We start from the raw sequence: 27,199 nt of genomic DNA on the forward strand, positions 1-27,199 counted from the left end.
CTTTAATGATGTGTTTATGTTCTCTGTGTGCTCTACAAACACTTCTTTTAATCTGATGTAGGTCGAACAAGACTAAATTACTCTCATGTTCAAAGTGTTATAGACCATTACGGCTTGTGGAGACGAGGAGCACCTATTTAAATTTGAAAAACAAATTGGAAAAACAAAAGGTATCAGCAAGCTACAAAGGCGGTGCCGCAAGTGGAGTCGTTTGAAGATTGAGGTGCAGTGTTGCTAATTATAATAAAGCTTAGACGCAGTTCTTCCTCTCTTTCTCCTTTTATATATCCGAAACGTGCACACACACCTTGTACAGTTCATGTGCAGATCTTTGCAGTTCTGTCCAGTATTGATGTTCTGATTGATTAAGCATTCATATGGGTGCACATGGGAAATAAGGGGCTATTTTTGCCTGTGCTATCTGTAGCTGTGAGCGGCAGATAACCTCTGGAAGGTTAATGAGTGGGGAGCCTGCGGGAGAGCTTACAGCTGAAATTTGATATGCTTTAAGCTCCTCTGTCTCCACACCTCCACATGCATGTCTAAATTTAATGAAATCTTCTAAATTTAGGACTCATACAGAGTCATGTGAAACAGAATAACCACATTCTGACTGAAGCAGGGATCCTTGTGCAGGAGTCCAGGAATGCTGTAGACATATGTCAGAGCGCAGCTGTGGTGCGGGGTAATGTCAGTGTGTGAGCTATGCCTATCATATGGACGATTAGTTTTGAGCAGGGCCATCTTAACTCCCCCACACCGCAGCCTCGGGCCTGTCTCATCGCTGTCACCGCTGATCAATTTGAGCTCCGGTGGCTCCCAACAACAAAAACAGGCAGAGTGGATTTTCAGGGTCGCGCCCACGGTGAAACCATAAAGGACAGTACATCAATAACTGTCTGGCAGGTTTACTCGCCTGGTCATTCCAGCTGAACATGGGCAGTCTGGGGATCAGGCAATTTACATTTGTCTGTGAATTAAAGCACATTAATTCCAAGGGGCAAGTTGTGGAACTTGATCTTTATCAGTGTGTTTCAATTTCTACAAGTAACTTTGCCACCTTGTTGCTAAAAATTTATTGAACTTATTTTTGCTTGTTGGGACCAGCCTTGGCCCTTTTGGGGCACCGGGCACTATTTTGCTTTGGGGGCCCAAATTCCATGCAATCATTTCATCACCGTGTCAAACACTGATATCTCTGCTTAAATAGAAAAGCTGAATTTTAAATTGAAAAGATTTGTCCCCTATTTAAGGCTGATGGGCTTCGCTTTTGTTAAGAGCTCACCAGCTCATTACCAAACGGCCTATGCCTGTATTTGCTACAGGGAGGGGCCACGCTATGTTTGTGAAGCACAGCAATCGATAGACTCTGAACTCCTTCCAGAAAGCTTAAAGACAAATCTGATTAATTCTTTTTTCATGCCAAAAATTAAACTCTTAGGTTGAAGCGCTTACGGCAGCACTGAGAGCCCAACGCACAATTGCTGCAGTTGCATGTGTAAAAAGGGAGATAATAGATAGAAGAAGAGGAATAGATGCTTAATATAAACTATATTCATTATTTCCTGAAAATCTGCTAAATGTACAGCAGCAGATTGAGCAACAGTAGAATCTATTACAGTTTTTCTCAGTCACTTTGGTACATTTCTCCAATCATCCTTGACATTTGCAAAACAGTAAGTGCATTTCTCAAAACAATTCGTACAAATAGCAAAACACCATGGATTTCCTGCAAAAGGCAGTTACTTGTTCAAAATCCTGAGGTCATCTCTCAAAAGTAAATATCCGTGTCGATGAACATGTCAGTGCCGTCAGAATGACAAGTCCTTGGGCTCTATTTTGGGCTCCGTCGCTGGCATGGCGCAAAGTCAGGTCCGCTGCGCCGATGGGGCGTGGCGGCGCAGATTTTGGTATTTTTGTGCACTGCGCCGCCGGCGCATCTCCTCCCCCTTCTCATCTCAGTCCCACCCAGCAGCGCAACTCGGAAAGAGGGAGGGGAGAAGGAGTGGAGTGGGTTTGACACAGCTGAGTCAAATCTTCACCAATCACACCAGCTCCTCGCCTCACCTTTAAAAACGCCGCTGGCGAGGCGCATGGCAAGTTTCAAGGATGACTGAGACCCCACAGGAAAGTGTCCGATGCCCGAACTTCTCCCAGGAGGAGACTGACGTCACTCATGTCTCATGACATGCCTTTGTATTTATTATTATTTACACACCCGTTTGTATATACTGTTTATTTTTTCTCAGTATATATATATATATATATATGTGTGTGTGTGTGTGTGTGTGTATTGTTTTAGATTCTGTTCTATATTTTGTGGTATATTTTGTTTATATATATTCTCAATATAAATATTTTGTTTTTATATTTGCTTTTTTATATATATAGTTCTCTCTCTTTTCTTTCTTCTCTAATTTTATTCTAATTCTATTCTGTAAGGAGCACTGCAACAAAAAGTATTTCCCCTCGGAGATAAATAAACGATTTGTGATTCTGATTCTGATGTCTAAATATGAGGTCCTTAGATGGTAAATCCTCGGCCTCCTCCTCCTCCTCCTCCTCTTCCATCTTTGTAGATAACGTTAAGCATTACAATGATTTGAATTTGGAATGAAATGACGTGGGTAATAGCGGACAACGATCATCATTTGTGTTTTTTCATGTGTCTGTCTCTGTCTGTCTCTCGAGTGCTCTGAGATAGATGCAGTATATATGCTCTGTAGGATGTCACGGCTGTTTCTGGTTGGCACAGTGACGTTAATTGATTAGTTCACATCCCTGTTTCACCTGTGTACATTCGGTCAGAGTGAGTGATCATTACGCGTGCCGAACGCGCTTTCGATGTGGTCAGATGAGATGCTGATCAAAATTTAGGTCTGACTGTATGTGCTGAATCAGATAGCTGCATTGAATCATGGCTGTTGCTAATTACTGATCGCAGTGTGCGTTTGATGACTGACCGAGCACCGCTGAAAACACCATTAAAACCACGCTGCCGTCTTGTTGACGGTGTGATATATGGCGTCATCAACCACGTTTTCAGTGGATAGCCGTTATCACCTAGCAGCCACCCATCCAGAGGGGTGTCCCCCTGAAAGACTGTAGGGATGCTAGAATTCGCCACGATGAACGAGTCATGTGCCGACCCGGGGAAAGTGGCATTCACGTTTGTCACCAGGCAATTTGAGTCACAGATCACCAGACATCCATTTCACCTGTGTACATTCAGTCAGGGTGAGTGACCAATATGCGTGCCGAACACACTTGCGATGTGGTCAGATGAGATACTGATCAAAATATATAAGTTTAGGTCTGACTGTATGTGCTGACTCAGATAGTTGCATTGAATCATGGCTGTTGCTAATTATTGATCGCAGTGAAATGCCAGACACTGTGGAAACCTGCCTGTGAGGTATTGGTGACTCAGCCGGTTTACGGAAATCCACTTGCCCGTTGACCAGGTCTGAGGTGGCGAGCTTTCAGCGCACTTTTACGCCGCCGGCACAGACCGAAATGGATGAAAATCCAATTGCGCCAGCTCATTATGCTGACACCTCCCCCTACTGCGCTGCAACGCCCATCCTGGCTCACCTCTGTACGCCTCGGTTTACCAAAATACCAAGTGCGCCGTGCGCCTGCCTGCACTGCACGAAAATACCACTGCGCCAGCGCCACTGCTTGACATATCATGACAACTTGTTCAACCATTTTGCATCTAAAGACTTATGTGATGAACTAATGCCTAAAAGTTGTGAGGGGTGAGACTATTCAACAGAGACCAATTACAATACATTTTGATCAACATGACATAAGCAATTGATAATGTAGGAAACAGCAGAGAATTGTACATAATCATTTGCATGGATGTACCAAAGCTTGTTCAAAGAAATGAGAAACTGCTTTGTTTGATGTATACAAGTGATACAATGATGTATGATGAAGACTGAAGTAGTAGTAGAATTTCAATTCTGATCTGAGAAATGTACAAAAGCGACTGAGAAAAACTGTAAACAAAACTGTCCACTGACTAACATTTCAAGCCACTTGACAAATGACAACACTGCATTACTATTCCATTATTCCGCACGATTATATGACTCCTTCATTAATGTTAGATCTCTGTTTTAATTAAGTGCCTTAAAGCTCTTTAACAAAAATGGAGTGTTGTTTGTGTCAGGTGGCAGGAGGGGGGCAGAAACTTGTGTAGGAAGGAACAGAGGATGATAAAATGCATTAATTAATGGACATTTAATTGAACTATTATACAGCTGCTTTCACTGCAGTCATCTGTCACGCATTTCAGAGTCAGGCTACTGATAATATGCAAGCAGCCAAATGGCATCCCCTGTTCTCTCTGCTCCCTTTTTTTTTTTTTTTTTTAGCTTGAGCGGGGTGTGTGTGTGTGTGTGTGTGTGTGTGTGTGTGTGTGTGTGTGTGTGTGTGTGTGTGTGTGTGTGTGTGTGTGTGTACAGAAAATGTCACCAGCATGACTCACCCTTTCTCCATCCAATAGCAGGTGGACTTTGAAGATCATACAGTCGTTCACCGTAATCTCCTCATTTCTGTAAAGGATCTGAAATATCCGGCTGAACACGGTGCCGTCGTAAACCCCTGGAGAGGTGAAGCTGCATTCTCCTAATGTGCGACACAAAAAACATGCACCATAACATTATCACTGATGCACTGCAGCGTCACAGCACGCACAGCTTTTATACTACACAACAATTCTTGAATGTTAAATTTATTTTACATGAGATTGTCTCAGGAATGTGTGTTTTTTTAAACCAGAAATAAAACTAGGCCTTTGATTTGCAAATGCTTGACCTGATATTTGCAGCATATGCGCAGTATTGTGAATATGTACACAGATTTGAAAATGCATAATGAGTCTTTTGAATGCTTTTCCTGACATTTGCAAATGTTTACTGGACTGGTGAGGGATCTGGTTCTGTATATTCAGATCTGGAAACATATGCTTAGATTTGTGAATGTGTGTCCAGGTTTGAGAATGTGTATTAGTATTACCGTAGCAGCTCATGTCTCCTCTAACTCGTTTTTAATGCCTCTACAGATGGAGCGGCCTCGAAATTCCCCTAATTTCATGCTGGGGCCCTGGCGGGTCCGTGACTGGTCCCTGCTCTGCAGTAGGCGGGTTCGTGACTGTAATGAGATCCCCCGCGATGACGTCATCGGCGCGGGGCCAACTCGTAACGCCCCTAAGCTCCATTTGCGGAAACTACCTGCACTCGCTCGATCAGTCCACCAGGAGGAGCAGTCATTACTACCGTGTCAGCTTTGCTGAGTCGTTCATTAGATCTGCACCTAGCCTCCACTGCTGTAAGAAAAACTGCTTGTCTAGTAGAGCACCCTGTGCAGTTTTTTAAATATAATTATGCTTAATCATCCACATTATTGTAGTGCTCGTTCACAAACTTCTTGGATCTGCTCATCTACCCATCCTGCCTTTTCCTCCACATCTCTCTCCACCTTTGGAGAGGCTCCCAGCGCATCTCCGCGTGCCGAGTGATTTGTGCCCAGAAAATTAATCATGAATAACAGAAGTTGTGCGTCGCGTTTTTCTAGCATTCTGAACTGCTAAACAGTTAAATGTTTAATACTCTGCCTGATTCACGGAGCCACTTTCAGTTGGTGGGTTTCCTGTTTATAGCGCATTTTAGATTTGCGGGTCGCTATTTGATGCGGCGACCAGCAATACGCAGTTTCTGTATGTGTGTGTACTGTATATTACTGGACAGAAATCATTTACAGTGCGCTGAAGAGGGAGGGACGGGAGGATGAAATGCCAATTTCAGCCTGTGATCTGTTAATGTCTGACTGAACAGCCTCATGGAAGTGATATTTTACAGTTCTACATATTTTAATCTAACGAAATTCGTTAAAACTTGGTGCTTTCAAAGCCATGTCATTGAGCTGAAAGGTTCCAGATTTCGTTCGCCTTCACAGGCGGCTGCAGAGCGCAGCAGACGGCTCACACTGCGCACTGCGATGTTTAACATCATAGGCTTAATATACTGTAGTTAATTATCACTGATCTTTTTCATCACTCTGTCTGTGTGACTGTCTGTGTCCTCCTCTCTGTGTCTCTTTTTTCAGACTGTTCACGCAATGAATATAAACAGTAACTATTAAAAAAAAAGTTATAGTCGCGGGTAAACATAGTACTCAGAAGCACACCAAGAATGCATTTTTTACGTCAGGCGTTGTGCACGCGTGTTTGATATTAATATTGTGCCGCTGCACCTCAAATAAATGTTTTTTTGGGAAACGGAAATGTTCAACATGACTTCATCATGTTAGACCAGGCAGACGGGTTCTTACTACAACATCAACTCTCCCTCCACAGCCAGCGAGCCTCATCCCCCGCACGACACCTACATTCAATCATCAATAATCCTAATGGGCCAATCAGACCAATGAAAAAAAACAATGTTGTGGGGCATAAAGGGCCAATGGGCCGATGTAGATGGGCCAATCTACTTGTTTTTATTGGCCAATCAGTTAACACACACACATGAAAACGGCCAATAAACTAGAAATCAGTACCATGAGTATTTCTCAGATGATGATTTCTGTATCTATCTAATCCGTGGCATGCAATATTTCACCCTGATTTTGGATAAAGTATAAATCCAATTGTTTCATTGTTTCAACTGTCGTGGCTAAATCTCTTGTTAACTTATTAAGCTCTTCCGCAGAGCTGCTCTAATGGCCACTGATAGACAGTCCATCCTATTCTATAAACTGTTGGTGGTTTGTGAACTTCACTGCATTTGTGCATTTGAAGCGATTAACTCCCGGCACATTTCAGAGCTGAGTAAACCTGTAGTTTCACTGACACATCGCGCATCATCACCACGGGCGTCATGATGTTCTCCTGTCTGTCACTCTGTCAGGCATGTGTAGTGTCGAGCCGGCCGCGTTGTTGGCTGAAAAGTCATTATTTGCATTACAGTGTATCCTTTGTTCTAACTCAATGGATGGTCGCCAGCCAAACAGGCTCCCAGCCCCCACTGTCCCACAGACTCGCTATGGCCAGTAAAATAGGTGGAGGGCTGAGGGGAGCGCGTATCTCCAGTAATTAAAAATCAATTTGTGCCACAGATATTAATATTGTGTCGCTGGCTATTTTATAGACTTCACTAAATGTTTCCATTACACTTAATTACATTTATGGATAAGCCAACTTTCCCACCTCCCTCATGCATCAAAATGTATATTATCAGTCCGACCAGGAAATCTTGCGATCGCAAAAATTAGCGCATATGCAACCAATACTAATATGACTGTCCATTGGCCGCTTCCTGGTCTATTTTTGCCGAGAGCCGCGCTCCTGTTGCGGAAAACATAGGCGAGCCCTGGAATCTCCAGATGACACGCTCTGCTCCTGCAGCTCTGTCTCTGTTCCAGCGCATGTAAAGTAAAATTAGGTCATCATTTTTGTTGATAATTATCAAAAGCAAACTCTATGTAAACAGATGGAGCCTGTTTATTCTTGGAGTCACAGGCTGTTTTGTAAAGCTACATCACTTTTATGACTTTTGTAACTTTTTTTTCGAAGAAGAAGATAATATGCAGCAAAGGGCTGAAAGACGGAATCGAACCCGTAGCCGCTGCAGAAAGCTTCATACATGGGGCGAATGCTCTACCAACTACGCCAAATCTCCACCACATAATTTCGTAACTTTGAGCTGATACTTCGTATTCTCAACTTAAAACTTCTTTTTTTTTAAGATGGGAACTGAATCTTTTCGACTGTTTCTGTAATGTGAAGTATGGTTATTATCATATAGGAAGTGATTATATACAACTTTTTTACATGAGTTTGTTTTTTTTGATCGCAACAATCACAAAAACATTCATACAGTATATTGTAAGAGAAAAACTTAGGAATTTCCTGTTTCCAAATCGAAAATATGCATTAAAACAGGCTGATGGAAACACACATTTAAGACTTTTTTAAGACTTTGTGCGAGAAATATTTTTCTAAGTTGATCTAAATAATCAACGTAAAATAGTTGAGTAACTGTGACTGCCTAACTACAAATAAGCCTACTAAAGCAGGTGAATGTAGTGGAGTAAAAATCTTTGCCCTTGAGATGTGTTCCTGTGAGGGACACGTCATCTCCTGGTGACACCCTGCAATTGAATGAAGAGGCGTGTTTATAGTGGATTCTGGGCACACCCCCAAGAGGAGGGGGGGACTGGTAGCTGGCTGGCAGCCGGCTGGGAGCCGGCTGGGAGCTGGATGGCCTCTGGCCTGGAGGGGAATTTCGAGGCCGTTCTCAGCTCGGCCTCTAGCTTTCCATTTTCCCGATTTTTCAATTCAACAGGTACTACGATGAAATAAGGCTAATATCCTGTAGAGTTAAGAGCATTTCATGAACCATCTGAACTGTTAGATGACAAGATCCATGCCACTGCAGCCTGCAGCTGTTAGCTCAGCTTGGCATGATGACTGGAATCATCACTGGCTCTGTTCAAAGAAAAAACAACTTTGGCTATTAGCACTTCTATAGCTCACTAATTAACATGCTATATCATGTTTGTTTAATCCATGCAGAACCCTTTAGTATGAAGTTGTAAGAGGAGTTAGAATGTCTGTGTGCCCCGCTGAGAAATAGTCTGGTACATTACTCCCTGTGAAACTGCAAGTGCAACTTCATCATATTTAGTTCTGCTATTGCAAGGATTAAATAAGCAAGATATAACATGACAATTAGTGAACCTGAGTGCTGGTAGCTGTTTATTCTGTTTCCAGTCTTTAGGCAAAACTAAACCGCTGGCTGTAGCTTCATAGGCTATTTAGCATACTGACACGAGAGTGGTATTGATCTTCTCCTCTAAAGGCCTGCTCACAGCAGCATGAAAAAGGTGGACATTTTGCAGCGAATTTCAGCCATTGCAATAATGATCTCAATTAGTGAATTTGCTCATAGGAGCAATGCAATCCACACAAACTTTTAAGGCGGAGTTCAACTTCCATGACCTCTGAACTGCAAATTGGAAATGCTGAATGGCAGCAAGCCGTCTTGACAGTGCTGAGCTGTTAGGGGAGAGAGGGCTGGAGAATTCAAAATTGAGAAAGCTATTGTGGTGATTAGCTATGTGTCTCAGTCCTCTTTTATTTCATCTCCTCATTCAAGCATAAAAGTCTCCACAAAAGAGTTTGCAGAGACTTATGAGACAGGAGTCAATAGGATACATCTTTTGAATAAACTGAATCTAATTATTTTCCTGTTCGCAACTGAGCACAGCTATTGAGCTAACGAGTTTGCTAACTGATTGTAAGATTGTCCCTGTTGAGAAACTTTTCTATTGCACTAAATAGTGTGCAAGAGTGGGCAAAAGGCCAGCCTAGAGAGGAAATAGAGAGAATCTGTGGGAGCTGTTGTGACTGACTAGCACCAGACCAGCCATCTAGTGAGGTAAGGTTGCAGTTCATCATCTATACCTGCAAGTAGATTTACAATATCACGCAAAGACATGCAGACTTCATACCACTCTTTAGTTTGAGCAGGTATGTCCCAAAACATTGAAATATTCCTCTGGAGTTACTTGTTGCAGACATACAACATTACAGCTAATGAGGTTAATATCCTGTAGGGCCTCAGGGGCTTTTTAATTGGGTTTTTTTTTTACTGGTTGCAGCACAAAAGAAATAAATCTCTTAGTTAATGCAGTTAAATCAAATTTTCCCAAATGTTCACAATACTACAGCCTAATTACACTACACTAACACATGCTCTGGATCTCACCCTCTCAGCCTCCAGATCGAGTGCTCAGTGGTGCAGTACAAAAGAAAAGACAGAATGTACACTGGGGTTTTTAGGTCCGCATGGCCACATATTTTCAAGCACGGGAAGATTAACTGGATTTTATGCACAAAAATGAGCACAATTATGCACACAGCTGTGTGTAGTCATGATTGATAAATGGGACCCCTGGTGTTTCGATTGTCACCATCTCGCATGTTCCAACACTTTTGTGTGCGATATGATGACTGTTTACTCTATGCTGCTAGCGCGTTCTGGCAGGGCCGCAGTCACTGAGGCAGAGCTGCTGTCCAGCTGCGAGCCGTGAGAGGTCTTTGAAATCCCCCGCTGAGGTTGTGCTCTTTTCTGTCTCATTCTTACTCTCCCTCTCTCCGCAGGCCTCCTCCTGATAATGCTGTCACTACTTGCAGCATCAAGCAGCCCCAGCCAGGATGACAGATGTGTGGGAGCATGACTGTTGTCAAAGACTTGGTGGATGTATGACAGAGACAGAGTAATCCCTCTGGGTATGTGCTGTATGTAAGAAGTTGTATCTCTGTGTCAGCACTGTCGCCTCACAGCCACACGAATGTGACTTTGATGTTTTTGTTCATGTCTAACATGTCTCCCTGCGCTTGTTTGGCTTTCCACCCACTGTCTAAAGACATACAAGTTAGGGGGATCAGAGACTCTAAACTGTGCGCAGGAATTAGCATAAATGATTCTTTCTGTGCGGCTGACCCGTGAAGGACTCACGATCTCCCACAGGTGCTTCCAGGCCCTCTCCCCAGTGCAGGGTGGCCCTTCAGTGTGGTCAAGTTACTAAATCAATGAACTGTGGCTGCTGCAGCTGCCCTCGCTGCTTTCACACACACACACATACACACACACACACACACACACACACACACACACACACACACACACACACACACACACCAGTTTATTTAACTGGATTGACTAAGCAGTACATTTTGTAAGGAAGTATACAGTATACAAGTAAACATTATGGAACACAATTTCGCTGAGCTGTCGTCCTGCTCCGTGCTGGAACGTGAGGAACCATGCAGGACACTCGCCCTCTTGGAACCAAGACTACAGTGCACATCTGGATTAGCCTGGATTGGCAACCATCTGTAGGAAAATACCAGTTTGCTAAAGCTTGTTATGTTATAATGCTGAATATGTCGCTTTAGAGAGCTTTCAAGAATTTAAAGCGAGTCCAGCTGCCCTTAACATAGCACCTCCAGACATAGATGAATCTTATAAATGACAACAATAAAGAATACTCCCAAACGTATAAGATACTTGTTCAAAATTTTGACTTACTACGTCAAAACTTATGACTTTTAAAGTCAGAATAATGACATAAAAAGAAGACAGAGTTCATGTGTCTTCTTCTGGTCCTGGTCCTGGTTTTCCAGAAATGTCAAAGTAACATACAATTTGCAAAAAGAGTTGACCCTATGTGCCAGATACCAAAGAATGCCAACACTGTGAAAATATTTATATGTATGTAATATTTGCAATTGTTCATATTATTTCCACACTCTTCTTGTTGTTCTTGTTGGCTATAAATGTGATTAGAATGCATTTTAGTGCTTTCACTCATGTTTACAGTGAGTTACATCTAACTCACAATGCATCAAACCTGCCCAGTCTGTGCATTCTGGTGTCCTGTCCTGTTCTTGCAGGTGTTGAGGAGTTATCACTTCCTGCACATTAAAACCCGCTGAAATGCCCTTAAGCTTTAGCCAAAGTGAGTCTGTGCTGGAAATAATCTGCTTACAGCCTCTGGTGCTCTACATCTGCTGTGTGTGAGAGTGCACTGTATGTGTGCCTGTCACTCAGTATTAGTAAAACACACAAACTGCAGAATTTCTCTTCATGATACTAAAATGAGGGAGAATCTCAGTCCGTGCAGTGTGAGACACCTTAAACAGCAAACAAATTCTCCCGGTTAAAAGCCTGACTTGAAAATCACTGTGTTATTGTGCATGAATCACAGTCATTAAATACTTCAGTCGAGTATGTGGCACGATCCTTCCCACAAAATTCATTTGTCTGAGGGGCACAGACAATTGAAATGTCAAGCATACACTTTCCCACAGAACACAGTAAGGGATTATTTCCCGTGTCCTTGTATGATGAATGTATTTCCTGTCTCTGGCTGGAGCACTAGCTGGTGCATTTATGCTCGGGATTCAGCCTCGATGTGTGCAGGCTTAATACATGACCTTGTGGAAGGAGCTCGGCGGGGCGGCCTTCAAATTGCAATATGGATATGATCTTCACTATAATGCACACTGCTGCAGTATTCCTTATTTCCACTTACACTATTTCCTGGTATAAGAAAACCACAAACTGTTTATGTATGGGTTGAACAAAAGGCATAGCATGCCTTAAGTAGTGTTTGGGAGGCTTTTTTTTCCACCTTGCACAAAGCCAGACCCCTGCTTCCTATCCCCCTGACTCACATCCTGAGTTCAACTCAAACCTAAACCTGCATTTACTGATTTTTTTTTGACAACTTGGGGCCAGCAGAAACAAATTGGGGTGATATGGTGTAGTCTTTAGTAAACACTTTCTATTTGCACTTAGGGCCGACACAGAGCAGCCTAATCATTCATTGGGTGTCACGTTGCTGTCCACCTGCTAAGTCCAATTTTTACTCTCCAGTTAGCTCTGCTTTGGTCTCCACCAATTCATGAGGGAAATATATGGCTCTTTAGCAGTTGGATACACCAGCTAGTGGCTTACTTTATCTGTCTGCGATTTGGTGCAGTGTTTTAATCATAGGTTGACCTGAAACAATCTGTCGTATGAAAACAAAGCTGATGCCACCTTTGAGAGTGAACCAACACAAGTAAAAAAAATCGAGATAATGAGATGACCCTAAAATGCTCAATAGAGCTGAGGGAAACTATGAGTGATCCCTTTCATGTATATTAGTTTCATATTAGTTTATTATGTTAATTGAAACAGATGTGTCTGTATTTAACAATACTATATTAAGGCAATATACAGACACAAAATTCTGTTTTACTGAAGCCTCCTCTATCTTCTTATGCTCACCTGACATAATGTAAAACTGCACCTCCTGCATTTAGCACTCTAAAAATAGGCTATGAAGAGCTAGACTACTGAACTGCTATTTTTGCCACTTGGAATTTAGTCTATTATATGTTGGCCATGAACTAATGAGGTAAAGGAAATGCTCTTCCCCGCTGGTGTTCCTGTGTTTCTGGAGAAAACACTCCAGTGACATGAATCACATCTTAGAGACACATCGCCTTCACGATTAGCCGCATTCTTGCCACCACTTGGGCAAACACACACACACACACACACACACACACACACACACACACACACACACTGGCGTTGCTATAACTGTGAGAACATTCAAGCTGACACATTATCTGCTCATGAAATCATATTCAGGGCCTAAATGTCCTCACACTCCAAAAAATGTCCTCATAAGAACAGTGGGCTGCATTGTCCTCACAAGTACAGCTAGATGAAATCATGCGCACACATAGACACACGCACACACAGTGCTCCAGTCTTGACAAGCTAAAAATAGCCATTATTATTGCGAATCAGTATTACCAGTGAAACTCGTTCCTGCATTGCCAGAGATTCAGATTTTAACGCTTGGGTTGATTCAGAAACACTGTGTCACAACCTATGCATGCAAAGGAGGACAAGACGTGAGGATTTTTATGATGGAAACCATCAGCAAGTAATTGAATTGGAAGATGTAAAACAAACAGGGCATGTTGTAAAGTGCTGTTTTTTATTCAAATTTCCTCATTATCTACAGTATCTGAATAAAGAAACAAAGCTTTGATGACAAGACTTTCATTTTAAAAGTGAAGATTTGTACAACTTCCATGTTCCAGTCACAGGTTACTGGAATTCTATGAAGAAAGGCATTTTAAGATTTGCTGTTCCATCGTGCTCTATGCTGCACTGCTTTAAAGGTCCAGTGTGCAGGACTTATTGATATGATATGAGCTCTTTATATCTACAGAGGGAGAGGGTCCTCTGCTACGGAGCCCACTATGTTTCTATAGTAGCCCAGAAAGGACAAACCAAACACTGGCTCTAGAGAGGGCCTTTGCCCTTTCTCAGTTTTTAGCAGTAGTCACTGTAGGGGAGGGTGAGCAAAGGGTTTTCATTTGTTTGCAACCTCACCTTTAGATACCACTTAAGCCTACACACTGGACCCTAAAGCCTGATCTGTCAAATTCAGTCTTAAATCCCTCATTATTAGACAAAAGCAAAATGTTTCTCCTGTGCACAGGAATTCCAATAGTTTTATTCATTTCACCAAGTGTAAAAATCCTGAGACACAACTGAAAACAGAAAGCCCAATAATTATGAAGAAAATGATATTGGATTTAAGAAAGCTGAAACTGATTTACATTCTAAACAACTGAAATCATCGTATCACCATTTCGTTTTGGAAGGCATTAGAGAGACAAGGTTTTCTGCAGAGTGTGTCAGTCAGTCTTGAAGCCATAGTCAGCCAAATATCATCAATCACTGAGACAAGGTAGAGCCATAAAATTCCAAGACACCACTCCCATTCTCTGGTGTAGAACTCTACAGCTGAGACAATGGCTGTGTTAAAAATCCATTCGGTTATTGTTATTCTCTGTCTTTTATCCACAATTAAAACTAAAGATTCTAGTGCATTCTGAGCTAAATCCACAACATCTCAATAAGCAGATGTTGAACTATACGGTTGCTTCCCTCTGGCATTTGTGGATTGCGTTATTTTAAGAAAAGCCTTCGTCATGTCTCTAATTGAAGCTCTTTGAATCCACAGATGTCAGAAAGCTAAGACAGCCAAGACATGAAGAAATGACGCTGTGAGATGACAACAATGCAGAGAAGGAGAGAAAAATCCTTATTTGACATCCACATGCTGCAAAATTATGCTCTCTAGTTCCAGGAAAGGCACAGAATAAAAGCAAACCCTGCTCAGACATGAGCTTAAACACCAAACACTGAAAAATCAGTGTTTCAACACGGACTTCAAAGACAAGCATGAACAACACAACATGACTAATTCAATTCCCAGTGACAAATGAGATATGGACCACAATCTGTTCAAACAAACAAAACTATAGCATCAAGCTAATATCATCATTTGTCAGTATTTTAGGTCCATGATGATAGTTGATTAAAATTGAACTGTTGGCCAGTCAGTATTAACAATACAGGACAATTTTAACTGCTTATATGTAATTATATTTAGACGGCTGTAGTTCATGTACGGCATATTGTCTGTGAGATGTTTTTGTCCCAACAGCAATTTGTTTTGGTTTTTTATTACATACACATGGATGGATTACTGAACAGGTTTTTGTGCACATGGGGCAAAAAGTGGTCAGGGGGTCCCTGAGCCAGAATATCAGTTTGAAGTGACAGTGAACATTATTTGCAGAAAAGTCAAATGACCGCAGAGCAATGCAAAGCATCAAAGCATGCAAAGAGAGACAAAACATCCACAAAGAGAAGTGAAATGACCAAAAGAGACACAAAATGACCACAAACACCCCATTTACACCTCGCATTAAAATGTGTCTCATATCCAGATTTATCTTGATATGATTTAACTTGATTATGTTTACACCTGGGGCGGCACGGTGGAGCAGCAGGTAGTGCGTGTGCCTCACACCTTTCTGCGTGAAGTTTGCATGTTCTTCCCGTGCATGCGTGGGTTCTCTCCGGGCAACTCCGGCTTCCTCCCACAGACCAAAAACATGCTCATAGGCGGTATAGAAAATGGATGGATGGATGGATGTTTACACCTGGTATTAATATGTGTCTCCATTGTCCACACTGAGACCTGATTCTTCACACAACAAAAAGTAAAAGTTCTGAAGCTGTGCTATTGTTTGGACTTTTGATTGCTTTTTGAAGTAGGAGAAGAAGCTGTCTTTCTTCAACAACTGCAATGCCAAAGAGCGAAGCAGAGGAGAATGCTTTGCAGCTGCCTGTATTTCAGCTGCGGTCAGTGCCAACACTGTGCAGAGGATGATCTGGATAGGGATTACAGTCAAGACTGGTGGGAGAGGATTGTGATGACCTTGATGAAGACTAGGTGTCAAACCTACATACGCGCCGACAGACATTTGATTTTATTTGCAGAAGACTTTGACCAGTGTTTTCCAGTAGAGACATGCACTTGCACTTAGCCATACAGCTGGAAAAGAGGGTGACCATTTGGTGCCTGGCAACAGGTTTTATTTCCACCCACGTAGTTGTTGTATGAGGACTGAAAACGCATAAATTGCATTTACACTTGTGTTCAATTCGGTCACAATGTGTCCTTGACTGCCTCTGGAGGTGGTATGGCCAATCAGATAACAATCCGTCCTCAATGCATTTCGGGTGCATTTATAGCTTTACTTTTATGTGGTCAGGCACTATCTGATCATCCAAAATGCATTTTAATGCGAGGTGTAAAGGGGGTCAAAGAGATGCAAAATGAACACAGAGGTCTGTGTCCATTGTCTCTACATCCATCCATGACTGAAAATGAATTCTGGACTTTAAAACCTAAAATCCTCAATCTCCTGGGGTTCATTCTGCATAAGTGCAAAAACAGACGACTACTATTGAGAACCAACACAGAAAATTGGGAGATTATCTGCAGATGAGGACAGTGTTATGAGACGGCTGTCTATGAGATGTCTAAACAGTGCATTTGTGAGGACGTGAGCGTCACCTCTCCTTACCTGTGTTGTCTTGTGTTGTCGCTATCAGCCTGTGGGGCACTCGAGGTGAGACCTTCAACCCTGCTCGTACCTGGTAGAACCTGAGGGAGAGGATACAAACATCACAGTCACATTTGCACTAAATAAACTGGCACACTCTCATGTCTGAAGGGCCTGGAGTGATCAAGAAAGTCCCTCATTTTTATGCCATCACTTGTGAATACTAAAAGGTGCTGCTGCTCCATTCTGTCCTACTTAATACCAAGGTAAAAGAGAGGGAAAGCAAAAGGTTTTTTCTACACTGACAGTTGTTTGACAGCTATTTCACTTTCTTTCACTTTTGCTGATTCACTTGTGTGGGTGGCCATTCTTTACTGATGACTATATTCGAGACCAGAATTTTATTTGAGCCAGTAGGACAAATTTGTGGTGTTCAAGTAAAAAAAAAAAAAAAATGTCATGATATGCTTTTCCTTTTTAAATGTTTGAAGTGGTACATCAACAGGAGGACATATGACTGCAAATAACACAATCTGCTGACCGAGAGAGATGAGCACAGACATATTCAAATTTCTTTTGGCTGAGAAGGAGAGTTGATATTTCCATGGCTACTTTAAACGCCCTGTTAAAAATGGAGCAGTCCCTACATGGCATAAGGTAAATTAAAGTGTAATGTCAAAGTGTTTTGGGTGCTATGACCTACATCATATTTGTGGTTGTAGTGTTGCCTTGTTGCCCCCCTTTGTGTGACCTAACTTCAAATTGACTATGGTGGCCTCAATGGAATATTGACAAGACAGGTTTTATCTCAAAATATTGTCAAGTGCAGCTTTTAAGTTTGAGGAGTGCTCTTCACGACATGGATGAGAAGTTAACAGTGTCATGTTAAACAAAATCAGCCATGAATTGTACAAATGTAGCTAAATTATTAAAGGATAATGGGCAAACGGTTATTAATAATGAAAAAGACATGCACCTCTATTCAAAGGCTGTAAAGTATACTGTACATGGTGTCAGATGAGCACTGGTGCTACAAGTCTACAGCACTGGCAAACATTTAAGGTAAGATGAAAATTTAAACTCAGTTGGGAATTTATTACAGCTTCAATTTGATTAATATAACCGCAGAGTTCTAAAATGGAAATTAGAAGAGAACAGTCTTACTGACTTATAAAAGGATTGTTTGCATGACAGTCCAGACTATAGGCAGCAATGGAAAACATGCCTTTGAAAAGGTCACTCTGACAGTTCAAGTCAGCACAGTTTTGTGTAAATGCACATCTCAGCTCTCCGGGGACACATTGGCAGTCTGAGAGACCAAAACCTGGCTGTGAACACTGTCATCACATCAGTTTGTTAGTGGCAGCGCTCCTAAAGACGGAGGCTTGACAGAGAAGAGCACAGAGACGGTTTTGAAGGTCGATAAATAAATAAGGGATGTTTATGGAATGAAATAGGTCAACTCACTGGCCAGTAACTGGTCGGAAACTATACACCAGCAGCCATTTATAGACTTGTGGTCAATGTATTAGTATGTCGATGCTGGAGGACAATGGTACAGTTTACATTGTGTTTGCACAATTAAACCAGAATAAATGACATTAAGAAAATGCAGCTGGGTCTTTAATTTGAGTATCTGAAGCAATTTGAGAGTCTAACTTTACCTCTGTTAGTGAAAGCTAAAAGTGTCATGCTTATCGTCTTCTTTACAAATCAAATCAGATTTAATCTGAATTTTTAATGTAATCAGTGTACAACTGGGCCTTTCAAAGAGTGCAGCTGTCTGGTATTGATTTTAGCAATTATAGTGTTGTGTGGTGAGACACACAGGCCCTGGTGACTAAACTACTCCTATTCCACAGTATGTCTTCTTTACATTTGGATCCAATTCTCTCGTGTTCACATCAGATCTCTGCGGCTATCTGAAGCAACATGGCAATCAGTAAAAACAAACATATTAGTGCACTCAGCTGAAGGGATTACTATGATAAAGCTTTAGCCCATCCCATTTAGAGAGAGAAAATCATTTTGATAAAGCTGCTGTTTCAGCGAGCCAGAGGCCGACCAGATGAGAGATTTTAATCTTCCTGAGACGCTTCATTGGATAAACATAGCCATTTTTCATGCTATAGAATATAATGAAAAACGCAGCTACAACAGTACAAGTTCTGATTTTAACTCTTCACACTTCTTATTAGTCCTTTTACTGGTGCAGCACATTATATCTAAATTTGTTGTTCCTGTGTTATAATGTACATGCCTGTGTATTGTGTTTCCATACTTCCCTTCTAAAGCAAAGCATTTTTGGTGGTTGGTGATTTAATAATCACCATAGAACCTACATAATGAAAAAATGTAGACATTACACTCTACCGTTAATGTTCAGGTTATGTTTAGAGAAAACACAGAGCAGACAGTATCTATGAACAACATGTGTTTGCTGTTTTCTTGTGAGTGTAGCTCCTTCTTCACTGAATTTTTTGGAATAACAAACTGAATTACCAAGATTCATACAAATAGCTATTTTTCAAAAATCAGTATTTAGCTTTAGCTTTAAAGTTGTTTATGTCACATCTTACTGCTAGCTTTAGCATGATAAAGCTCTCTTGCTTTAGCTTTTGCCCATCATGACATCAAAAAGTCAGATTCTGGTTTCCATTCAGTTGTGACCAAATAGGTAGCTTCTGTGTTTTGCTTTTTAGGGCACAGCAATCTGCTGCTCTGAATGCTGATGACAGGTGCATTCACCCCATGCTGACTGTAAACCACTTCAATGGACCACAAGATGTCCTGGCATACAATTTGAGGGGATTATGGGTAGTCAAGTCAAATCAAATCAGACATGATGGACAGACATGATGGACGGACAGACATGATATCAAGTGTAGAGAATAGATCAGAAAGAAAATCACAATATCTACAAATTTTGACGACAAAAACGCAGAAATATGGGATTGTAAACATATGTGTGTGGTACTGCAGGGTTCTTGCTCAAACATGCCTGCCAACATCCAGATAAGATGGAAGTCGTTCAGCATGTTCTTTTTTTTTCTTCGGATGTTTTCTGAGTCAGTTTTACAGCGTAATCTTTGTCCAGCAGAGGGGAAAGAGGTGGACGGGTACATCACCTCAATTTAGTCCATAAATTAAATTCCACTTTCAGCATTCCAGGATGAGTCATATGCTCATTAGTATTCACCCATCTGTTTCAACATTTTCATATCACAGTGCACACACAGGTATTAACCATATAACCAATGGTTTAATGAAGGGATGATATATTCCTTGCAAATGTCAAAGCAATTTGTCTTTAACTTGCAGTTATTCAATTAATTGACCAAGATGATCTGAAATGCAAGATGCAATTCTCATATTGAAATACTGAATACAAGACAATATTTTGTGACGCCTCTCAGTTATACTGTAGCTGAGTAAAAGCCACTGGTTTCTCATACAATATACAGTCTGTTTCACTTTGAAACCATTTGTACAGGGCTGTTATGAAACATACAGATTTAAGTTTTTAATTCAGTTCATATTCAATTAAAGTACATTTTATGTAGAGGAGAAGTCAAAAGAATTAAAATCGGTGATCAATGTGAATATGTTCTGTGAGTTTGCAGAGGTGCCTGTTGTGAAGCCAGTTAGACGAGAAAAAATGCTTACCCCCTTTGAAAGAGATCCACATTGTGAAACTTGTGCAACTCTACAGAAAACTCCAGTGTTCCCTGTACTTCAGACATGATATAATCCCACTCATCACCTGTCAAAAGAGAAGACACCCAGTAAATATGACATATCAGACAAATAAGCAACAATAAGACTACTCACTGAATCCAATGTGAAAGATAAAGACAAACGGTGACATTTCAAATACTAGTTCACTTCTCATTTCTTGTGTTTGCTGAGGTGATGTGACTCATACAGTCCAGTGTGGAGAACTGACCAAGACCAACACAGACATGTTGGTCTGAATATAGCTATCACCATCAGTGTTCAAGTAAATGTTGGAAAAATGAACATGTGATGCAGGTGCCGATCTGCAGATCTGCAGATCTGAACTAAACTGCTGAAATATCCACGTTCAGTTCATACAAGCCCTTAAAATGAGGTTCAGCTGACCTTATGGGCCTAAGAGTTATGAATACAGGCCCATATAAACATGGTCATAGCTTCAGCTCATTGAGACAGACACAAGCAAATCCTCAATGTGTCTAAATGCATCAGAGCATTGAAGTCTCTGGATGAACCTGTGAGCAACACATCCCAGACTCACTGAACCTCAGTTCACACCCATATGAGGAGTGTTTTCCATTAGCAGCAATTAAAGCTCGGTGTAAATCCTCAATTTCTGAAACCATTAGAGGAACTCACATACATGGACTTTATACTCTGCAGCCCTCAGAGAAAGTGCTGTGGAGGCTGAGCTCAGTAAAAAGTGAGCTGCCACCAACTAAAAGGAGATGACACACTGACAGTGTTTACAGTAAAGTGTATCAGATAACCTCTCAATGACTGCTTTGAAATATAATCCTTGCATGTGTGCAGTATTTGGTTAGTGTCCTTGTAAATATTACAACTGGCACCAAGTGTCACCACCAGAAAAAAAGATGCACACACAAGTGTCACAGCATCAACAGAGTCAGTGCTGTGAAACACGTTTTGAAGTGCAACTTCACTTGTGCGTTACCACCAGTCCTCGGCGTAGCTGGCTTAAAAGCATAATACTGTTTCAGTCCACTTTCCTTAAGCAGTGAAGATTTATCAAGGCCGGTTTTATCACTCCAGAGCTTAGACGCTGGGGTACTGTGAAAAGCTAATTCGCTGCTGGTGCAACAATGCAAAAGTTCCCGTTAATTACAGCTTGCATTTATCCCGTGAATACCACCAATCTTCCTACCATGGCCTACAAAAAATGACAGCCTTGAACTTCATGTTAATTTATGAGCAGTTTACTGTTTGCTATCCCAGCACCGTTTGCTGCTCTAGCCATGACTGTCAAGCTATCGGTGCTTGCACAGCACATGCAGTTTATAGTAGTAAAGATAGCACATTTACCATTTTAATTCATAGTAGTAAAGAAATGGCAGCTGCTGCTGGCAGATTTGAGCCGCTGTAGCTAACAAGCTAATTAAGCTAACATGAGCTCCATTAATTGGTTGAAAACATGTCTGACTTTTCAATATTTTCAGCTGACTATTTAAAAAGAGAATCCTATAAAAGGAGTGTTTATTGTCTTTGATGGCTACATATGATATTGTGCTAGAAAACTGAGGCTAAAGCTACATGTCCAAAGCAAAAAGTCAGCATCATCATTTCATTCTATTGTAACTGCTTAGCTTACAACTTCCTGGAGTGTAGGTCTAATCAAAAAAGATAAAGAGGAACGGCTATAGCTAACGATGAGCCTCATAGTCTTGGACGTAGTGCTTGGTTGCTGCTGTAGGTCATAAGGTAGGTATGTTAAGCAGACATGCTAACAATTGCATCTTACGTTGAAGCAGATAAACACTGTTAAATGTGTTTTCCTTTTGCTTTTGCTCTTGCGTATTTGGTTTTGGAAGCCTAAAAAGATAAACCAAACTCCAAACTCCTTAAGTGCCAAGTACCCGTCTTGCTATAGTCCACTGCACATTGCTGTTCAGGGAAGCAGTTCATTTCAGTTGTTTATGTCTCAAATTCCAAATTCGAGGAATAAACAACAACTTTTTTTCTTTTAGGGATTTGCTCCCTGTGATGTAAAAATTGTCCTGATTAAATCAATAGTCGTTTTTTATTTGTCACTTCCTGTGAGCAGAAAAATGTATCCCAGTGTCCTTTCCCAACACCAGAATTTCATTACTGCAAATAGGGTGAGTCTAAGGTGTCTTTTTGGTTGGCAGGGAAACATTCTCCTCCACCTCACTTATGCTGATAAGATGTATTATAAGGTGCTTGCCAAGTGGAGAGAAAGAGGGACCAGTAAATCTTGAATAAAACCTCAACCTCTGCCTTCCAAAACCTGCAGTCTCCAGGAGGATACAATGTGACCATGTCCACATTAAAGCATGTGGCCGTAAAACAAGCGGCACAGTGGACAGTCCTTAGAGACACACTAACCTCCTCTAATGTAGTACATTAGTCGCTGCTGCAAATGACCTGAAGAGACAAGAAATGACACAACGCTTTGGCGTCTTCTTGCTGACTCTGCACGTCATGTCACTTTGACACACTCGCCACATCGGAGCGAAGCCTTGTGTGTGTCAGGATGACCACAGATGATGGCGGTCATCATAATGTCATGAGCCCATTATAGGTTGCTTGGTGTGAGACTGTGAGACACTGCAGTATGCACGGCCTGTGTTTTCTTCAGCACTGATTAAGCCGGCCAAAGCTGCTTCACTGCTTCCCTAATTCAAGCTAACGTCCTAGTTATCTGTTGTCTGCTGTCAAGAGATTCAAAAAAGGAGCTGCTCACTTCTCTAGAAATAAGTTAGGTGGGCAGTCAGGGGGAGAGTGAACACTGTGTGCTTGATTAAATGGAGGCTCACAGTCCAGGGACCCGGGACTTAACATGCTTCCTTTCCCACCAAAACAATCAGTATCTAGCTGAAGCACACAGACTGCATACAGTGATTATCAGCCTCTGCTGAAAATTCATCAATAAGTTAATCAAATCAGCGAGGCACAGACCCACGCTGAGAACTTCAAAGGCGTACAGCTGTCATTCAGCGAAGTAGGATGCATCGTCTTTGCTTTGATGGCCATGACAATGACGATCCCGATGTTAATGATGAAACTACTCATCAGCTGCAGCAAAAGGCAATGCCTTTAAAGTGCACTGGGGTTACTCTTACTTTCCTATTGTCAAGTCACATTTAGAGAGCAGAGCTAACAATATGTTTGTTTGTCTCCATATTTCTCCACTTCAAAGGTCTGTCTGTGACAGTCAGCCCTGGGCTAATTCTTGCCTACTAAAGTAAATATTTGATTTTAAAAATGAATCTCACATGTCTTCTTTCAGGTCTAGGGACAATGCTTGTTAGTGAGACAAATTCTTTGTTGGGTTTGGTCTTTTCATTGAATTTGTTGAGAGGAAACTAAAAATCCAGAATATTGGCAGACTCATCCTTATCCAGCGTCTTACAAATAAAACCTTTTCAGTCATTCAAGCAGGCCTATTTTTAGACTATTTCAACTAGGATCCAGTATTGTCCCACCACTTTACAGGCCTTTGAAATAGAATTTAGACCTTCATACAGGGATAGAAAGTGGTAACACTTTCCATTACATGTCTGTACTTTCCCAGTCATTTCTTTATAATTGTCAGTGATTTTTTTCTGGAGAGAACAGCAGACTGAGACAAAGAGTTAGAGTTTAATTAGTTGTGATTTCTTCTTTGAAATAACCTCTCCAGTTATATAAATCTTGCAGAAAATGGAAATGAATTCAAATCCAAATCCAAATCACTGAAACATTTGAGAGACTCTTAAAGATTTTCATGAAATGAAAACCCACTTTTGATGCTTACAGTTGACTTTTTTTTCTTTTAGCTTTTTTACATTTTTTTTTATTATGTTTTTAGCAAAAGCCATTCCTGCCGTTTTCAATTTGCCTACCCATGCTTACCTACAACGTGACTTTGTTTGGCTTAAAGGTTACAGCTTTAAATCTTTACCTATTTCTACTGATGATGGCATGAAAGACAGCTGAGCAACCAAGTTGAACAGAAAACATTAAATATGTGACTGCTGACACACTGACCTGTTTCAACAAAATCATGATGTTTCCAATTTTAGTACAACACCAGTGAAGTTTATGTAACCCCTTTTTTTTACCCCTTGTTTGAGCCTTGTTCACCTTCCTATTCTTATAAAAAACTATTCAAATACACACTGTGCTCAAGCTGCAGCATGCTGTTGTCCTCCACTCAGATCCTGGCAACCTGTAGACTAGCTAAGGCTTATCATTTGCTGCTTGTGCACTTTTACAAACTATCTCCTGATTTTGTACTTGCTGCGAATCATTAAACACTAATCATTACAAAACAGCCATCTGCTGTCTTATTACTATTTAATGCAAGCCACACACACACACACACACACACACACACACACACACACACACACACACACACACACACACACACACACACACACACACACACACACACACACTCCAGCTTTCTTGGAGGTCTAGAGTTTGCAGCTCCGGTAATTCCTCCACCTTAAGGACAAACCAAAACTGCCCTCCTCCCCTTCCAGCCGCTCCTGTCGGTGTCAGCTCAGTTGGGAATGCTGACTAACATCTCCAGTCTCAGTTTGGGTGGGATGATGGGGCAGCTGAATGTGGAATGAGCAGATTTTGCAGGCTGCATAGGTGTCATTGTAGAGTCATTGTGTGGCACGAATGATAGTCGCTGTATGTGTGCACAGCTCAAAGGGCCGGAAATTAATCCCAGGCATTATTCCATTCATTAACATTCAACTCCCTCTGCAGACCACAATAGCAGAAAGAGGACCATGACCAAACACACGGATCTGATACATAGAACCAGTGAGCATCTCCTTCAAGCAAAGACATGAAATGACACAATGCAAATGTTAAGTATTCAAAGTATTTGAAGGCTGTGTCAAAGAAAAGTGACTTTAACAACACTTCTTCTTCTTCACTATGTCTGATTTTAATGAAAAAGAATCTGCACCCTGGATATGTGAGTGTCCTTTACAGGAAAGCACTGAGCCAGCAATCATGTGATGGCATAATCTAGCATTTGCTGAAACCTTCCCTGGTATTGTATTAGCTTCTTTGTTGTGAACATTACAATGCCAAATCCCTGCAAAGGCAAATAATGACGCCAAGTGGCACGAGTTATCGAGTTAAATGGGACAGAGTATGACTTTGAGAGGATGTGACTGGAATCTTTGCTATCTCCAAATGAGATTTTCTCATGATCAAAGAGTTTTTCCTCCAAAAAAAGGCCAATAAAGTCATCAGCTGGAAAATCCTACATTCACCACATCAGAAGTCTTTTGTAGTGTTTGGAGAGCTGCTCGAGCATGGAATCTCTGAGGAGGATCATAAATGGATTATATATGTATTCACAACACTGACTTACCACTCATTTGTAACCACAGTGTGTACATGTGCGATCCACGCAAACAAATGTGCATGTGCTCTTCAAAGACCTGGTCAAGAAGTATGAAGGTGGACGTTACACTGAATTACTTTAGCACAGTTTGAAATGACGGGGTCTATTCCTGTTACACGGTCTTGTGATTTTCAGCACAAATGAAATGTTTACATCAGTCACATGAGGGCCTGAACTTGTGATGCATTACAGTATGGCCAGCCTTCATCTATTTAACCTTGCATCACTGTTTACTTGTACTCTGATCTTTTAGCAGCCACTGTGACAACTCTGCACTGTTTCATTTTGAGGTGGGGGCTTTGCTTTGTTCCATTGAAACGGCGTGTAGGACTATTTCAGACTACAGCATCTGTGAAAAACTGATAATAAACAGCACACACTGTACTGTGGAGCAGCTCTGACAAACACGCTCGCTCAACATAAAGATACAGAACTGCACCGCACACAGTTGCCAAATGTAAATTCTTAGCATGAGGACACTCGAATAGGTTTTGATTAAAACCTTTATTTTTATTTTGAAAGGCTACTTTGATGAAACATTGTTCTTTATTTACTTGTCAGTGTGGAGCGTCCTTGGGTCTATTTACAAAAGGACACATGCTCAATGACCTCACACACAATAGGTCAGACAAAGACCCTCAGCTGCCATATGGAAGTAGCACATACAATGTGTGACTGTAGCGACACTCTGCATTGGGCTCCAATAAAAACCATCCTCTCTCATCGCTCTCAGCAGCCTGCAGTCTTCAGTAGCGGCTTTCTCTGCTGTGATGTACAACAACGAGCTTCCCAACCCTCTCATGTTCCACACACATGCAGCGGCAAAGCGGACGGAGCGTGTCACATGTAGAATAAACCAGCCTCACCTTAGCAGTGATGAAGCGTTATGTCCGCAGAGGGTTCGGTTCCAGCCTTCTCGGAGTAAATGGCAATGTTTATACCACCGCTTCTCCTGCTGCTGCTGCTGTTGCCATGGTTATTCATCCAGACCGTGTATGTTCTGCAGTCCCCCCTCCTCTCTCTCTCTCTCTCTCTCTCTCTCTCTCTCTCTCTCCTAACGGAGATTTCAATTTGGGAAAGTGCGGCAGCGTCTGTCGCGGAATCTGTCTTTGTGTTTATCCTCCGGGTCCGCCCGGTGCTTAGCAGACAACATATATAGACTGTGGGCAGTTTGATGAAGGGAATATTAATAGGCAGCACCCAGGCAGTGTGTGTCCTGCTGCACTACAGCGTGTGCGTCCAGCGGGCGAGCTGACGTCAGAGCCTGCCCCCCTAAAGCTGAAGTGAACGTGCAGTCGGAAATTACCATGCTAAGACACACAGGATGAGTGTTATGCAAACAAAAATGAATTCAGTATCGCGCATCACGTGACTCGGACGCCACGGCAGGGTATTAACAAGCTCATTTCTGGTCAATTGTTGAGTTTCCTGCTTCTTGTAACTGTAGCTGATGGGAAATTGCTCAGGCAACATTGTGATAAAATGTTTTTATCCGTGGGAACCTCATCTGAAAAGATATCTATATATTCCCAAAGTGGACAAAATCCATGCCAGTGAAC

At 41.6% G+C, this 27,199-nt stretch overlaps 1 protein-coding gene across 1 annotated transcript in view; it reads right to left on the reverse strand.

The window, feature by feature from the left end:
• Positions 1 to 26,893, reverse strand: part of fam135b (family with sequence similarity 135 member B) — a 51,858-nt gene extending 24,965 nt beyond the window's left edge. Inside the window, exons 1-4 of the mRNA XM_070984457.1 lie at positions 26,507 to 26,893; positions 20,177 to 20,273; positions 16,532 to 16,611; positions 4,499 to 4,638 (exon numbers count right to left, since the gene is read on the reverse strand). Of these exons, the coding sequence (XP_070840558.1) occupies positions 4,499 to 4,638; positions 16,532 to 16,611; positions 20,177 to 20,253 (297 nt within the window). The 5' untranslated portion in view covers positions 20,254 to 20,273; positions 26,507 to 26,893. The remainder of the gene's footprint in view (positions 1 to 4,498; positions 4,639 to 16,531; positions 16,612 to 20,176; positions 20,274 to 26,506) is intronic.
• Positions 26,894 to 27,199: the final 306 nt, after the last annotated feature.

Source organism: Chaetodon trifascialis, chromosome 17, assembly GCF_039877785.1.
Source record: "Chaetodon trifascialis isolate fChaTrf1 chromosome 17, fChaTrf1.hap1, whole genome shotgun sequence".
Taxonomy (NCBI): domain Eukaryota; kingdom Metazoa; phylum Chordata; class Actinopteri; order Chaetodontiformes; family Chaetodontidae; genus Chaetodon; species Chaetodon trifascialis.